The 13,674-nt window shown below is 38.1% G+C and overlaps 1 protein-coding gene across 2 annotated transcripts in view; it reads left to right on the top strand.

Moving 5' to 3' along the window:
• Window positions 1–13,674, top strand: part of TMEM39A (transmembrane protein 39A) — a 31,243-nt gene that overhangs the window by 13,862 nt on the left and 3,707 nt on the right. For both annotated transcript variants that reach the window (XM_087439648.1, XM_004436545.3), the window contains 3 exons: window positions 5,485–5,639; window positions 10,787–11,135; window positions 11,905–12,092. In XM_087439648.1, coding sequence (XP_087295774.1) covers window positions 5,485–5,639; window positions 10,787–11,135; window positions 11,905–12,092 — 692 coding nt within the window. The remainder of the gene's footprint in view (window positions 1–5,484; window positions 5,640–10,786; window positions 11,136–11,904; window positions 12,093–13,674) is intronic.

Below are 13,674 nucleotides of genomic sequence, written 5' to 3'. Positions count from 1 at the left end.
AATCATACGGTATTTGACCTTCTCCCTCTGACTTATTTCACTTTGCATTATACCCTCAATGTCCATCCATGTTGTCACAAATGCCTGGATTTCATCGTTTCTTATGGCTGAGTAGTATTCCATTGTGTATATATACCACATCTTCTTTATCCATTCGTCCCTTGATGGGCACTTAGGTTGCTTCCAAGTCTTGGCTATTGTGAATAACGCTGCAATGAACACAGGGGTGCATGTACCTTTGCAAATTGGTGTTTTCAAGTTCTTTGGATAAATACCCAACAGTGGAATAGCTGGATCATATGGTAGTTCTATCCTTGATTTTTTGAGGAATCTCCATACTGTTTTCCATAGTGGCTGCACCAGTTTGCACTCCCACCAGCAGTGTATGAGAGTTCCCTTCTCTCCACATCCTCTCCAACACATGTTGTTTCCTGTCTTGTTAATTATAGCCATTCTGACGGGCGTGAGGTGATATCTTATTGTAGTTTTGATATGCATTTCCCTGATAGTTAGTGATTTTGAACATCTTTTCATGTGTCTGTTGGCCATCTGTATATCTTCTTTGGAGAAATGTCTGTTCAGGTCTTTTGCCCATTTTTTAATTGGGTTGGTAGTTTTTTTGTTGTTGAGATGCATGAGTTCTTTATATATTTTGGAGATTAAGCCCTTATCAGATGTATGGTTTGCAAATATCTTCTCCCAATTGTTAGGTTGTCTTTTTGTTTTGTTGATGGTTTCCTTTGCTGTGCAGAAGCTTTTTAGTTTGATGTAGTCCCATTTGTTTATTTTTTCTATTGTTTCTCTTGCCCGGTCAGACATGGTGTTTGAAAAGATGTTGCTAAGACCGATGTCAAAGAGCGTACTGCCTATGTTTTCTTCTAGAAGTTTCATAGTTTCAGGTCTTACATTTAAGTCTTTAATCCATTTGGAGTTAATTTTAGTGTATGGTGTAAGGTAAGGGTCTACTTTCATTTTTTTGCATGTGGCTATCCAGTTTTCCCAACACCATTTGTTGAAGAGACTTTCTTTTCCCCATTGTATGTTCTTGGCTCCTTTGTCAAAGATTAGCTGTCCAAGCCTAGGACTAATCTTGAAGATTAGAATCTAAGTTTAGTGGGCAGTGGAGGAAAGAATTGGGACATTAACATGACCTTGTTCAAATTGAACATTGTTGATAGAATTGGCCATTGGTATCATTTTTTATATATTTGTAAACCCCAGTGAGGGAGGTAAATGTGTTTAAGATTTTATTATCTTGTGCCCTACAAATGATTACAAAAACAAAAAAATGCTAGCTTAGCTAAAGTGGTTAATAATTTTAATCTTGGACTTTATAATTCAGTGTGAAATTTTAAATGAGTAGTTACTATAATCACAAATAACTGAGAGTCAACTTTTTTCCTTTAAAACATACATGGAAAGTCTTTGTGTCTTTAAGCTCTAATTTTCAGGAACCTTATTTCTGTGCACAGAGTAATTGCAGATATGAAGTCATAATCTGAAAGCAATTTGAAGTTAACTGAAAAACATTAGTAGGTAGTAGGTAGATAGTAAGATCATCTGTTTTTCACAGTGGGAAAGGCTGTCTATCACCTTTTCTCCCAGATTCTTTATTTAAGTCATGAAAATAGATGCTTGCTTTTGGATATAATGAGAAACTATGTTCTTTCTTAAGAGGAACTCAGTACAGTTTTATGTTTATGTCTGTTAAAACAGGCAGAAAATGATTTTGTTTCATCTCTTCAGTTACTTAGAAGTGATACTTGTGTATGTCAAATTAGTATGTCCAGTTAGTGTGTAAACCCTTCATAACTGGGGTTTCTACCTTGGAGCTACAAGGGCTATAACTCGAAGTACTCTGTTGTTTCTTTTACTAATGGCTTACCACTAGTTTAACAGCTTTTGCATAACCTTAGTTGGAGAGTATATTAGTTTTTCTCTAAAGAGACCTGTAACTCTTAGTGAGAACAAAATACTTAAGCTAAATTTAAACAGATTTCTGTACGTTACTGTCCATTGGAAAGGAAATGTTTAAATAATTATGGTATATCTACATAATGGAATAGCATACAGCCGTTAAAAAGGTGAAATGTCTTCACGTACTGACCTCTAAAATATTAAGTGAAAAAAGCAAAGTACAGCACAATGTTGAAAGTAGGGCAGGTGGAAGGAACAAAATATATTTGCTGATACATGAATAAATTTTCTCTAGAAGATCATACAAACTAATAACAGGCCGCGTAGTTGGTGGCTGGGAGACAGGACCAGTAGGAAGGAAACTTCACTACAAACACTGTTATATGTTTTGTATTTTCAGCAATGTGAATTTATTACTTATTCAGAAATTAAAAATAAGAGCTATATAGTGATTCTCTTCCTAAAATATCTAAATTAGATGGATAAGACTCATGATAAATCATCTTTCCTTCCTTTTGTTAAAATATGTTTACCTTCTTTTTTTTTGGTGAGGAAGATTTGCCCTGAGCTAACATCTGTTGCCAATCCTCCTCTTTTTGCTGAGGAAGACTGGCCCTGGGCTAACATCCGTGCCCATCTTCCTCCACTTTATTTTTTTTTATTTATTTATTTTAATTTTATTTATTTATTTTTCCCCCAAAGCCCCAGTAGATAGTTGTATGTCGTAGCTGCACATCCTTCTAGTTGCTGTATGTGGGACGCGGCCTCAGCATGGCCAGACAAGCGGTGCGTCGGTGTGCGCCCGGGATCCGAACCCGGGCCGCCAATAGCGGAGCGCGTGCTTAACCGCTAAGCCACGGGGCCGGCCCTTCCTCCACTTTATATGGGACGCCGCCACAGCATGGCTTGACAAGCAGCGCGTCGGTGCGCACCCAGGATCCAAACCCACAAACCCTGGGCCGCCGAAGCAGAGTGCTCACGCACACTTAACCACTACGCCACCGGGCCGGCCCCAAGACCAATCATTTTTAAGGAGAGGCAATTAATTCAGAAAGCTCAGTTCTGTTCCAGGAGAAATACCTCTGCGACTAGATAGACTCTGCGTATTTCCCTCCCTCTGGGCCAACTCCACTTCTCTACTTGTTCCATAAGACCAAAAATTATTCAACGATTCTTCCACCAACCTGAGGCAACTCTGTTTTTAAAAAATTGTTTTTCTAAATAGAAAAGTAGTACATTTTATTGAAAAAAATTGGAAATCACAAAAATATAAAGCAGAATTTTTTTTTTTTTTTGTGAGGAAGATTGGCCCTGAGCTAACATATGTGCCCATCTTCTATTTTGTGTGTGGGATGCTGCCACAGCATGGCTTGATGAGTGGTGCATAGGTCCACGCCTGGGATCCGAACCTGTGAGCCTGAAGCAGAGCACGTGAACTTAACCACTATGCCACAGGGCCGGCCCCAGAAAATTTTTAAAAATTACTCATGACCCTGTTATTGAGAGAACCACATGTATATTTTCTTTTGGTCTTTTTTTATCTTCTAGTCTTTATATGCATATAGAGAATATATCTATCTTTGGGACATTATCTGTATATTTTCTGGATAATTGGGACATTATCTGTATATATCCTGTATATATACAGGATACAGTTTTATATCCTGTACTTCTCACTTAACATAGTGTTAGGAATATTTTTCTACTCCTTACCTGGCTAATTCTTGCTCCTCCTTGAGATCTCAGCTGAAATATCACTTCCTCAGGAAGCCTTTCTTAGGTTAGGGTCTCCTGTTATTTGCTCTCCATAGCAGCCTACTCTTTTCCTGTAGCACTCATCACAATTGTAAAAATAATTATTTGTGTAAATTTAGGGTTTATATTTGTCTTTCTTGGTTGGGCAGCCTCATAAAGACAGAGGTCTTGTTTGTCTTGATTATCACTGTGTCCCCAGGACCTGGTATAGTATGTGTCACACAGAGCACAGTGGTTAAGAGCTTGGGTCCTGGAATAAGGCAAAAATGATGAACACATACAAGCTCTGCTGCTTTGGTGACAGTGGGCAGAGGCAGCCTATTTTATTTCTAACCCTAAACTTTTGAGAATGGAGGCAATGGAGTAATTCCAGTGGCATTTGAGGTACATTGGCATGAGGTGTATGTATCAGGAGAGTGATGTGCAGCTGTTTGCTCTGCTGTGGCTGAGAACAGCTTGAGCCTTCTTCACAGTTTGAGGTTTAAGCAGTTCATTATGAAATTAAATTAATTCAACTGCTTTGCATTTATAAGTAACTATATAAATAGTACATATTGCATATATATTATATGTGCTGTGTAGTGTGTTGGGTAAACTAAGAAATGATATATAGGAGGGACCTGAAAAGCTCCTTACACCTCCCATGTGCTGTTGACCCCAGATAATGTTTTTCCCTTTCTGGGTTCTGACACTGCTGTTTCAGAGATCTGAGGAATCTACCATTATCCCCTACATTTTGTTCATCCTCTCCTTCCTAGTTCATTTGAAAGAAAATCACATTGCAGAGCTTCATGTTTAAACAAGTATGTTTTCTTACTATATTTAATCAGTTTAAAAGATTTGGGATTAAAGAAGACTATTTCAACAGCTGTGATATAAAGAATTGGAAGTGATTATGCATTATTTCCATGTTTGCAAAAGTCAAGAAAGAAACTTATTATAAGGATTTGTCAAGAAGATCTAATTATTTTTTGAAGCTTCAGTAATTTATTAAACATTAATTCAACAAACAGATTGGGAGAGGATTTAAAGAAAAATAGAAACACTGTTGCTGTTGAGGCCGTTACAGTCCAGTCAAGAGTCAGATATTTATAAACCAATGTTACCGCAATAAAAAAAAAATAAATAAATAAATAAAAGAAAAAAAAAGACGCAGTTTCTAGTGAATGACTGTAGTGACACCTTTGATTTGGTAAATGAATGTGAAAGGGGGACCTGAAATATTTAAATTTGTCGTCTGTGTATAGTGCCGGGTACTCTAATAGAATCATTATATGAAAGGTCAGTCCTGGGATGAAGTCAAATAAATTAAATGCTATTAAATCTTTACTATCAAAAAAAAAAAGAGTCAGATACATTAGTGACTTGTTCTCTTTATGTACGTAAAAATTACCTGGTGGGTTGTTAAAATACAGGTTCTTTGACTCATGGTTTTGTTCCCTGTGTCTGGTGAGGAAAGTCAATAGGAATTTGCATGTTCAATAAGTAGCCCAAGTGATTCTGGTGAGTGTGGTTCATGGACCATACTTTGAGAAGCCCGCATGTAAACAAATTAGACGATATCATAAGAACTTAAAGGAGGTCTGTATGAGGCACTATAGGAATACAAAGAGGAAACAACTAACTATGCCTGGAGAAGTCTGAATCTTCAAGAATGAGGAAGATAAGGTGGGATGGGGCAGTTTTTCTTCTTTCCTCCCTTCCTTCCTTTCACACGCACAGTTTACCTTCCACTAAGTCCTTACTTGAGTCACATTGCTTTTGAGTAAGGTCATTTATAAAATGTTCCTTTTGGTGCTTCCAAACTTCCAGGCTGCTAAGGCGGGTGCAGCATCTATGATTCACTACATGGTTCTGATATCAGCTCGCCTGGTGCTACTCACTTTGTGTGGATGGGTGCTTTGTTGGACCCTCGTCAATCTCTTCCGAAGCCATTCAGTCCTCAATCTGCTTTTCCTTGGCTACCCGTGAGTATTCTAGTTTTACCATTTTATTAGTAAGCCTTTTAAGAAATTACTTGGGTCGTGCAAATGATAATATAAAAGAAAGGAAAATGATATTCTTCAAATATAAACCAAGAGTTCAGAAAATTGAAAAAATCAGAGGATAGGGTGACCCTATAATTTATTTTCTTAATTGGGATACAGTTGGGACAATAGGCATCAACCAGGACTCTTCCAGGAAACCTGAGAGGTATGGCCCTCCTACCAATGGAGAATATTTTAATTAGCTCTGTTCACCAAATAAAGGCCCCATGGTACTGCCTGTATTGGCACAAAGGGTGGTTAATGTCAGTTGAATGAACTGGCTCAACCAGTCTTACCCTTTTGGTCAAATCACTTTGATCTTTGGGTCTGTGTAACAGAAGTGTGCCATATTCAAGCCTTGTAGACTTATATACTTTTTTTTGACCAACATTTTATTATGGAAACTTTTAAACACACAAAACGTTGAAAGAATTTGTAAGCAAATACCTGTGTAACCTCCACCTAGATTCTACCCATTAATATTTTACTGTAATTGTGTACCTCATATCTGTCCATCCATTCCTCTATCCGTCCATCAATCCATCTTATTTTTGGTGCATTTCAAAATTAAATCACAGACCTCAGTTTATTTCCCCCAAAATATGTCAGCATATGCATATCAATAACTAGAGTTTGATTTTTGTGTACAGTTTTTTCTTTTGAGGTAAAATTCATATACAGTAAAATTCACAAATCTTGTGTACATTTGCTGAGTTTTGATAAATATATGTATCTGTATAACTCAAACCCCTATTCCAATATAGAGCATTAACATTACTCCAGAGGTTCCTTCATGTCCCTTCCGGTCAAATCCCACCCCCTGCCTCCCAGAGGCAACCACTGTGTTTATTTTTTTCCACCATAGATTAGTTTGCCTGTTCTAGAATTTCTTGTAAATGGAATCCTACAGTATGTACACTTTTGTGTAAGTCTTCTTTTCACTCAGCATATTGGTTTTGTGATTTGTCTGTGTGGTTGCGTGTGTCAGTAATGTTTCATTGTATGAATATACCACAGTTAGTTTATTCTCCTATTGTTGGACACTTGGGTCGTGTCCAGTTTTTGGCTATTATTAAAAATAAGACTGTTATGCACATTCTTATACAAGTCTTTTTTGTAAAGATATGTTTTCATTCTCTTAGGAGAAATATCTGAGTGGCACTGCTAGGCCATAAGGTAGAAATATGTTTAATTTTATAAGAATCTACCAGACCTTTTCCCAAAGAAGTTGTATCATTTTATCCTTCTGCTAATTCTCTAAGAGTTCTGGTTGCTCCATATTTTTGCCAGCATTTGATGTTTTCTGTTTTTTAAATTTTAGCCATTCTGATGGATGTATAGTGGTATCTTATTGTACATAGTGACTTACTAAATTAACTACTTTGCATAGTTTAACTTGTATACATGTAATACTTTCTTCATTGGATATTAATAGATAGGTACCATTTATTGAGCTCTTATTATGTGCTAAGTGCTGGACTAGGTGCTTATAAACATCACCTCATGAAATCATCACAATAACCCGGAAGGTAGTGTCTGTAGTCCCCTATAACAGATTCAAAATATTAGTGGCTTTAAAAAGTTAGAAGTTTATTCCTGTCTTCTATACAGTACGTTTGTAAGTCATCTTGGGTAGCTGTGGCAGCTCCATGGTGTCAGGACCCAGGCTCCTGCTGTCTTTTTGCTCTACCCTCCCTAGCAGGATAGATTGTAAGGAAGGCTGGAAAATGAAGTCTTTAGTGGGGCAGCTGTATCTCAACTAAAAATTCTGTTGCTGTGAAAGAACAGGAGAACAGTAGCTGTTGGCAGACCAAGAGTAGTCCTTGCCACAGGTAAAGACAGATTAAGAGATTTAAAAGCTTTCCCATGGTCAAACAGTGAGAAAGACTAAGGTCGTTTTGATTCTAGAGCCCTTGTTTTAACCATTAGTCTATATCAGTAGTTTTCATAGTGTGGTTCCCAGACCATCAGCATCAGCATCACCTGGGAATTTGTTAGAAATAGAAATTCTCAGAATCTACCCCAAAGCTACTGAAACAGAAACTTTGGAAAGTAGGGCCCAGTAATTTGTCTTTTAAGAAGCCCTCCAGATGATTCTGATGTTTGGTCAAGTTTGAAAATCATCGCTTTATACCACTTACGGTGCTGAAGTGTAGGTATGAATTTATATGGGTAGTCACAGTATAAAATCGAAGCGTAATCAGAGATTGTGTGGGCAAGGATGGCAGGAAGAATCTTTCTGTTGGTCACACTAGGGTAGGTCTGATTATATTGTTTAAACAATTATTTAAGGCACTCATCAACTCAATTCATTAATATTACCCTTTTTCCTACAAAGTGAATTTTCTGTTATAAACATTATTTTTCATGATTCAGATTAAGGTGTATAGTTTACGTCACTTGTTTCTATATTTCTAGATTAATATTTCAGATGCTAGAGTTGCAAACAAATGATTTACTTACTCTGTTTACCAACAATAGCTGGTTGAATCAGTTAGAAGGTTAATTATGTCTGATTAGAAAGGCTAGTTGTGGATTTATCAAGGAATATTTTGGCCAGATTTAAGAGGATTACCATCATCAAAATGGCTAGCAAGCTTTTTCATTTCAATTTAGGTATATAAAAAAGCTTACTTACTCTTGGAGGCTCTCCACACCGCTATGAAACAATGAGATAAGCATGTACTTTAAACAAATAGTACTTTTAAATATATTTACCTTCTTTACTTTTTAAAAGTTGTATAATCTAACTTTTATCTAACTTCAATTTAAAAATTAAGTATGAGAAATTTAAAATATTAGACAACGGCAATAACTACATCTTTATTTTCTTATTTCTTCATAGGTTAAGAAAGAAAGGGACTCTTTTCTGCCTCTTTTTTCTTTTTTTTAAATTTGATTCTCAAATAGCTTCGCAGTTTAGGGTAAATTAGTCCCAAGACTAACAGTTGTGGCTCTTACATTTGTCTTGAATCTGTCCACTGCTCTCGGTAATCTCTGCTGTTACGTGCTAAACCTCCATCTGCTCTGCTAGTAATCCATTCTTGCCGTCCTCTGTTCCTTCTTTCATTGTAGCTAGAATGATTTTCATAATGGCAGTTGAATCATGTTACTAACCTTCTTTGAAATTCTTGAATGAATCATTTCCTTTACCTTACAAAGTCCTCCATAGTCTAAGCCTTTGATGCTGCCTTTCAGTTTCTCTCATTCTACCCTGTATCATTATCTATTCCTGCATAATGCTGTAACAAACAACCACGAAACTGTGGTAGCATACCACAGTATGTATTTGTTGTGCATGTTTTGGGGTCAGCTGGAAGTCAAGAGGCTCTCTTGATCTTAGCTGAGTTTAGTCACATCTGTGGGATTGACTGGCTGTCAGTTTAGACAGCTCAGCTCTGCTCCATGTCTCTTATGCTCTGGCAGGCTTGCCTGGACATGATCACATGAAATTGATAGAGTGGCAAGAGAGCAAGCCTCGATGTGCAAGCTCATTTCAAGCCTCTGATCGCAAGCGTGTCTGCTGACATCCGGTTAGCCAAAACAAGTCACATTGTTGAGCACAGTATGGGGATAGGGCAGGGTCTCCTCACCCACAGAATGAGAGCTGTGCAGTTATATGGCAGTGGGTGAGACTATAAGGAAGGGTAAACAAATGGGGCCATTGTTGCAGTCTACCAAATACCCAGCCTCTTACCCGCCTTGGCCCGCATGTTCAGCAGTGTTGAACCTACAGCCTTCTCTGGCCTTCACAATTTTGCACATGTGCGAGTTCTTGTGCCTGATGCTTCCACATTTATCCCTCCCATCCTACTGCTCCAGGGCCCATTCACAGTGGATCCCAGAACTGCTGCCAGCCATCTTCGTACTTTCTATAAGCTCATCCTTTCTCTGTCTATAGAAAACTATGACAGCTGACATTTTTTTATTTTTTTAAAACTAAATAAGATATATTTTTATTTGCTGAATTTATGTCAGTGAAATGACTTATTTGCAATACTTAGGTCACAATGTGGAAGTTACTTAATGAGGACTTGGGAAAGTATTTAAAAATTTTTTAAGGAACCAAAAGTTGGAGTAACTATAAGAAGTTATGAAAAGTCTCGAAAATATTTAATCCTTTAACCAAGTAATTCTGTTTGTAGAAGTTTATTTATTGTACTCCTAGAGTTTTTTTCATTAATCCATCAAATATTTATTGAGTGCCTAGTATGTTTCAGCCACTGTTCTAGGCAGCAAGGATACAGCAGTGAATTAAGCAGACTAAAGTCTCTGATTCTTGGAGCTTACACTGTAGTGAGGGCAAGATAGACCAAGAAAAAAAAGCCTAATAAACATGAGAAATATATGGAGTGGTAAGATCTGTGGAGAGAGATAACCAGGCAAGGGGAACTAGGAGTGCCTGTGGGAGTGGGATGGGTGACGCAGTGCAGAGGCAGGGGAGCCCCGCTAAGAAGGGGAAATTTGAAGTGAAGGGCAAGCCATTTGAAAATTAGCAGATGCACACAAAGATCTGTGTAGGAAAGTGCTTATCCCACTATTTCTGGTAGTGGAAAATAAGAAACAGCCCAAGTTTCCAACAAGAGAGACATGGGTAAATTATGGTACATCTATATGAGAATACCATAGTATCTTTAAAAATTGTTACAAAAATTTTAAGTGATGGGAGAAAATGCTCAATACATGCATACATACATAAACACACACTCAAAGTTAAAACAGTAGAATACAAAACAGTTTATACTGTATGAGGATAAACATGTAAAAGAAAAAAGTATAAAGTCTGTGCACCCAATTGTAAAAATTATAAAAATGATTATTTTTTTATAATTGTATGATTGTATTTTGTAATGATTTGTATTTTGTCATTGTGATTTGTGTAGTTTCCTATTATTCTGCCATGAATATATATTGCCTTTGTGGGAAGAAATTAGTTAAAGAGTTTCCTCCAAATGAATTTACCATTAACAAAGTCCCCGTCATATTATGTTCACCCTGGTGAATCAACACTGTTTTACTAACATAGTTATAAGATCTGGCCTTGGTGGCATCTGTGGTCTCATTTTCATATTCACCTTTTACTACAGGTTTGGTGTCTATGTTCCTCTCTGCTGTTTCCACCAGGATAGTAGAGCTCATCTTCTTCTCACAGACTATAACTACGTGGTTCAGCACCAGTCAGTAGAGGAAAGTGCCTCCACTGTGGGTGGCTTGGCCAAATCCAAAGACTTCCTCTCCTTATTGCTGGAGTCGCTAAAAGAACAGTTCAATAATGCCACGCCCATCCCCACCCACAGCTGCCCCCTGTCTCCAGACCTCATTCGCAATGAAGTAGAATGTCTGAAAGCAGATTTCAACCACAGAATCAAGGAAGTTCTCTTCAACTCTCTCTTCAGTGCCTACTATGTTGCATTTCTTCCCCTGTGTTTTGTGAAGGTAAGTGGTTGCTTGCTTTTATGTGCTTTCTGGATTTGTGTGTGAACGACATAAACTGGGTATTTCTTATTTAATCCCCCTTTTCTCTGTCTCCCCTTTGGCAGCCTGGATGGTGGAGTTCGGCTGCATCTGGAGTGCACTAATACCGCTCCTGGTTGGTGGATAGGTATTTCCATATATGTGATGCACCCGTGGTGGTCCCCTCTTTCTTTTTTTTTAAGTTTTTTTTCAGTTTCCGGGGAGAATAAAACTTATATTTATAATAGAATCAGTATGTAGTAGCTTAAGAAGACCGAGGATTCAGTAGAATTCAGCCTACTGTGGTTGATCTTAACATGGTTATCAGGAGTTTCCTTGAATTTAATCTAACCTTTATCTAAACTTCAATTTACTTCAGTAGAAAAGAAAAATGGTCTGGATGTCACTTGGGCCCAAAGTCTTTTGGGACATTGTAGTGCCCTTCCTTCACCCATTGAGAAGTACATCTGCAGCCGGAGTGGTCATTCACAGAGAGCACTCACTTCTTCTAGAAAGGAAGCAGTTAAAATATGATTGCATCTCCCTCCCAACCCTAACTCATACAGCCAGAAAGTCAGGTTGAAGGATTTTGGAGGACTCTGCTCTTGAACTTTCTGCACGGACAGCAGGACAACCAGTGCATGTGTGACTCAGTGTGGCATTTGTCTGCAGGGCATATGTACACGCACCCATCCCTGCCTTCTTGCTCATCAGTGCATGGAACATTTCTCTGTCTTCTGATCTCTTCCAGAGTACCCAGTACTATGACATGCGCTGGTCGTGCGAGCACCTCATTATGGTGTGGATCAATGCCTTTGTCATGCTCACCACACAGCTCCTGCCATCCAAGTACTGTGATTTGCTACATAAATCAGCTGCTCACCTGGGCAAGTGGCAGAAGCTCGAACATGGGTCCTACAGCAATGCTCCACAGCACATGTGAGTAGGCTAGAGGGTAAAACCATATAACACCTTTCTACATGCTACTGATCATGTTTATTTGCTTTGTATGTCATTCTTGATCTTGGCTTTGAAAATTTAATTTTTAGTTTTTGTCTACATGGATGCTTGTCATCACTCTAAACTGAACACAGGGGACATTAACTCATTTCCACCACCATTCCCAGTTCTTCCTTAAATGCCTCCTACTTTTCAACTGCCCAGTCACTTTAGAGTGTGTAATTTGTTTCCCAAGCTATAATCTTGGAGTTTTCTTTCAGTCTTAACCTTTTGCCCAAATTCAAAGTCATGATATATTTTTAATTCTCTTTAGAAGACTGTAAGATTCATCTTCTCATCTTCATTGCCACGGCTAAATAGTTGCTAGCTAATCATCTCACACTTAGGCAGCTGGAATTTGTTTTGCTCATCTTTTCTTCCTAATAAATGCAAATTTGTTCTAGTAATTTTCCTTGCCTGCATTTTTATTTTTTTCTTTTCTTCCTAAACTCACTAATGAATATTTCCCTGCTTTTCCTATATTTAAATGAGAACTGTCCCTAATTGAGTTCTCTCTGAGTATTCCTTTCATCGTGTCCCGGTATTAGTCATTTCTTTGCATGGTCCCTATGATCTAAAATGGCTAACTTTAGAACCCTTTTGTTCTCTCACTTCTGAGTCCTTCATCATACCTTTCTCTCAGACCTCGACCATCTTCATCTTCCTCCCTTTTATAATTTGAACATTTCACAAATTTCATCACCTAGAAATTCTTTCCTAATTAAATGGGACAGATTGAGGTGACCTTCCCTTCCCCTCTCCCCCTCAGAGTCCTCCCTTCAATTATCTGCCTTGATGTCTGATACAGATTAGCACAGGCCTTCAAGCCCAGGAACTGAAAGAGATTGGGCCAGGCTGAAAAGAAACCCGACTGTGGGCAAAGGACAAATTTCAATAAAAATTGAAAATACAATCCACAGTACTAGTACTGTACATCTTCAGGCTCCTGATGGCACATGGCCATGAGGTGTATCATCACTTTAATGCTGGTAAGTGTGAGCAAGGCTGACGGAACATTTTCTGAACTGGGAAAGCTTCAGGGTGCTAGAATTTTTTTTTAACATATCTAAAATGCTGTCCCAGTTCTTACCCTAGGAAACTAACCTTTCCAAAATCAGGAAGAGATGAATTAACTTAGATTTTTTTAAAAGCTTAACCTGAAGATCCCCATCCCCACCCCAACTCCATTACACTGGTGCTGGAAAGAATGAAGCTTCTTCCGTAACTTCTTTTTCCTAGAGAAACCTTTATATAAAAATAAAGCAAGAAAGCGGTGAAAAGAAAAGTCTGTGTCAGTACTTTGTGTGTCCCTGTGTCCCTCTGTATAGTTTCTTGCATATAAGAGGCTTTTGAAGTATGTGATAAACTGATTTTCTGTATAGCTTTTTGGGATGTAATTCTGCAGCAAATGTCATGCTAGTTTGACAACATGTTAATTTCTCCACTACTCTTATTGCCATCCACTTTCTCCTCTTGTTTGTTCCCTCTAGCATTTCCACAAACGGACTCTGCTCACCTGGGA

The sequence above is a fragment of the Ceratotherium simum genome, chromosome 15, assembly GCF_057802395.1.
Source record: "Ceratotherium simum simum isolate JZ-2026a chromosome 15, ASM5780239v1, whole genome shotgun sequence".
Lineage (NCBI taxonomy): Eukaryota > Metazoa > Chordata > Mammalia > Perissodactyla > Rhinocerotidae > Ceratotherium > Ceratotherium simum.
Note: the sequence above shows the minus strand (reverse complement) of the source record. Positions and strands in the feature narration are given on the sequence as shown.